At 33.7% G+C, this 3,860-nt stretch overlaps 1 protein-coding gene across 1 annotated transcript in view; it reads right to left on the bottom strand.

Annotated features, from left to right (window-relative positions):
• LOC104706796 (pentatricopeptide repeat-containing protein At5g24830-like) overlaps positions 1,408-3,860 on the bottom strand; it is a 6,647-nt gene continuing 4,194 nt past the window's right edge. The window contains exons 4-7 of the mRNA XM_010423024.1: positions 3,772-3,801; positions 3,500-3,685; positions 1,699-3,397; positions 1,408-1,615 (exon numbers count right to left, since the gene is read on the bottom strand). Of these exons, the coding sequence (XP_010421326.1) occupies positions 1,930-3,397; positions 3,500-3,685; positions 3,772-3,801 (1,684 nt within the window). The 3' untranslated portion in view covers positions 1,408-1,615; positions 1,699-1,929. The remainder of the gene's footprint in view (positions 1,616-1,698; positions 3,398-3,499; positions 3,686-3,771; positions 3,802-3,860) is intronic.

The raw sequence follows: 3,860 nt of genomic DNA, 5'->3' as shown, positions 1-3,860 counted from the left end.
TAGTTTTTGTTTCTCAATTCTTCTATGCTAGAAAATAATAGATTTCTTCACAATCTGCATCACTAATATATATTTTGTATTGTTTTTTATGCAGCTCAATTGTAATCATGACAATAAAAGTAGGATAAGATATGTTTTTTTTTGTTTTTTTTTTCATGGCCAAATTTTGTTTTAGATGCATCATAAATAAAGAATTTTAGATCAAATCTATGCTACAATTTTGCTAATCCTACCTGTTATTTTTTTTTTTTAAATTATGCTACAGATTTCTTCACCATAAACCAAAAAGACTATCATCTTGGTCATGAACATCATGGTGATAATAAACTTTTGAGTAATTTTCTTTCATGAACATCATCTTTTTTTTATATATATAAAAATTTCTCATATTTTTGTTTTATTTTTTGTGTTTAGTTTTTTCCCCTTCTAAATAACTGATTTTTTAAATGTTATTGATTGTTGGACCGAGATATTTGGAAAGCTGCATTGGAGAATCTCTCTATGCTGATGTGAGATATAGAAAACATCACCATATTTTAGTCTTCAAAATATTCATCATATGAGTTCTTTAAAGATAAGGAAATTAAATCTTTTATTTTCCGAAAAATCTTTTCATTTTCATAGATTTTTCTTTTGTTTTATGGACTTAATTTCAGAAAAATAGATTCGTAAAAAGTAAGATAAAAATTATATTTCATCAAATCAATGTTATTTCTCCCAAATTTTTAAGTTTATAACAATTTTCTTTTAAAGTATAACATATATATTCTTTCTTTTTTTAGAGGGTAAGTAGAATAATGAAATTTTTCATTTTAAAAATCTTATATTTTATAAGGTGAATTTTTGTTTTTGAAAGTTTTTATTACTACTATCCGCATCATATATGCTTTGTTTTTTTNTTTTTTTTTTTTTTTTTTTTTTTTTTTTTTTTTTTTTTTTTTTTTTAGTTTTCTATGTGTGCTTTTCTCTCTGATTTGATTTTAAAAGTATCTAACATCTTTAATAAATTTTCTTTAATTTTTTACAGGTAAATAAAAATATGTATGATCCTCCTCTTTTGATTTGATCTCATCTTCCAAGATTTCTAAAACATTAGAGGAATTGATGTGGATAGAAAAAAAAAATAGAAAACTAAACTAAAGAACATTGGATTTTATCATACTATATGTATTTTTGATATTTACGTTAACCTCCACAAATGATACATGTTTGACTAGTAAGCTGGGATAGTTCTTTCCAACCTTTCCCCAGTAATTTTATTGCTGTAACAAAAGCTTCTTTCTTAATTTGAAAATTTTGGGATAGTGTTTATAGATATTAAGAAGTTATGGTGCAATGAGGACAACAGGTTGGAGATTTATGTTAGTATCTTGTTGTACATGATTAACTTTCACATGAAGCGTCAACTGAGTGTCAACTATACCAATATAAATTTGTAATGCAATAAGCATAATACAACTCTTGTACGCGACCCAAAAAATCATGCTTGCAAGGGACGTATTCACATTTTTCTTGTAAATTGTAATGAAAGGATGTTTCAGACAATAAAAATGTATTGGGAGTTTTTGAAGAAACAGCCCTGTGAGTGCCGAACGCCCAAATCATCCATCAAAACCTGAATGTAACTATAATTTGTGAGAGATGCGAATGGGAAGAAAACATATCAAATGTTTCCCAAAACAAGGAATAGAGGAATACCATTTGAGGATTCCTCGCATGTAACAAAGCGACTTCTTGTGACTCCACCAAGATTCTGTTGTTCCTCATGTAATGTGTTGGTTTAATCTGGAACCGGGTTCTGTTGTTCTTCATGTCAGATCTTCTATGTTTTCAAAAGAAACTGAACTTAACTCAGATGTCCATCAAACTATTAATCAAGGGCCTTTCAGGAAGGATAAACTTGCTCTCTTTATCGATTGAACCAACGCATTACTGTTCTTCTGTATGCATGTGCTTTAGGATGCTTGGACATGAAACTCCTCCGTTCCTCGTCACTAACCACTTTTTGTAAACTAAATGCGCCTCCTCTGGTCGCTGCAATCTGGTATATTTCTTTACTAGTATCAAAAATGGAACATGATCCATTGTAATACCAGCAGTTACTTGCATTCTCGACAAAAGGCTTTCGGCATCCTTCAATCGACCCTTCCAACAGAGCCCTCTAACCAGCTCAGTATAAGTAATGATATCAGGTTGACATCCCCTTTTCAGCATTTCATCACACAAATGATACGCCAACCCCAAGTGACCCCATGTACAAGCAGCACCTACTAGCAGATTATAGGTGGTAGTATCTGGGGGGATTTCGGTAGATCGCATTTGATTCTTGAACCGCCACGCATCAAAGAACCTTTTGCCTTTCACATACCCATGAATCAAAGCATTGTTTGTGTAAATATTTGGTTTAACACCGTAAGAAAGCATTAGATTTAGGACAGATAAAGCACTTCTAGTATCTCCACTTCTTCCATAACCATCAATAACAACATTCCATAGCAGAACCTCTGGAAGCAAAGAACTTTTTAGCATGCTTAGAAGGAACTCGTTCGCCCTGTCCACATCTCCTTGTATACATAGACCTTGAATGATAACTTTGTATGAGATCTGATCAGGAGCAACACCGACATTTTGCATGGTACCATGGAGATCACATGCCTCATCAAACTTTCCCTCTTTACACAAGGCGCTTATGAGAGTGTTGTAAGTGAAAAGATCAGGGTTTACTCCTCTCTTTACCATGTCACACATGAACCCATAAGCAGCCACCATGTTTCCACTCGAACATAACCCACGAATAATGACATTGTACACAACTGAATTAGCAGCTACATTTTTCTGTGACATCTCCTTCCAAATCTCAAGGGCTTGAACCACATGTCCACTCTTAAAATAACTATCCATCAGAATGGTACAGGTGACTAAATTTAAGGGTGCGTTCGCCTGGCTACTATCTAAGATCTCTTCAAGAAGTTTTGTGTTGTTGTTTCCTATAACACCTTTCTGGCAAAGTGCATGCAAGAGTATGTTGCAAGTCACTCTATTTGGCTTAATACCATATTTATTCATAGTACTGAAGAGATAAAGAGCTTTATCTACATTGTTAACACTGCAAAGACCCTTCATTAAGGTGTTATACGAAACACAGTTGGGAGAAGGACCTATCTCCTTCATCTCTCTAACAAGCCCATCTGCCTTGTCGATACAACCTAACTTACACAACCCGTTTATAAGATGATTGTGCGTGATCAAACCTGGAATAAATCCACTCTGCATCATTTTTTTCCGTAGCCAGAGAGCAGCATCCAACTTCCCTTGTAAACAGAGATCCCTCATTATAGACGAGTGGATAGACAAAGAATCATCATAATCAAAGCTCTTCGTCCGACATACACTCTCCCTACAACAAAAGCAAAATTTAGGCTTTTATCAGAAACAGTTCACATACATAAACTGCTAGAGATACAAAACAAAACCATAAGTTAGTTGTGAAAATACAAACCTCAAAGAAGTCAGACGATCCAAACTGCTTTTCAAAATCGAATCCAATACATTAAAAATAGCTTCCGGGTCTCCCTTTTGGTCAAAATCTTTTTTATCAGAAAACCAATTCTCAGTGCACGAGTGAGGATGATTGACAGGAGTGAATCGAGGATGTTCAATACAAGAAAGACGCATTTCAAAGTCCCTGCAAAATCCATAAAGAAGAGACTCAGCAAACAGATTTGTGAGGAAAACAATAAAAGAACAAAAGATGAATCAAACTAGACTAACCTCAGGTTGGTGAAAATAGGAGCAAAGATCCTAGCAACATTGTCGCTAACAAAATCAAGGCTTTGGTTGAGTAAGCGAAGTACAGTGAC

The sequence above is a fragment of the Camelina sativa genome, chromosome 8 (assembly GCF_000633955.1).
Source record: "Camelina sativa cultivar DH55 chromosome 8, Cs, whole genome shotgun sequence".
NCBI classification, from domain to species: domain Eukaryota; kingdom Viridiplantae; phylum Streptophyta; class Magnoliopsida; order Brassicales; family Brassicaceae; genus Camelina; species Camelina sativa.
Note: the sequence above shows the minus strand (reverse complement) of the source record. Positions and strands in the feature narration are given on the sequence as shown.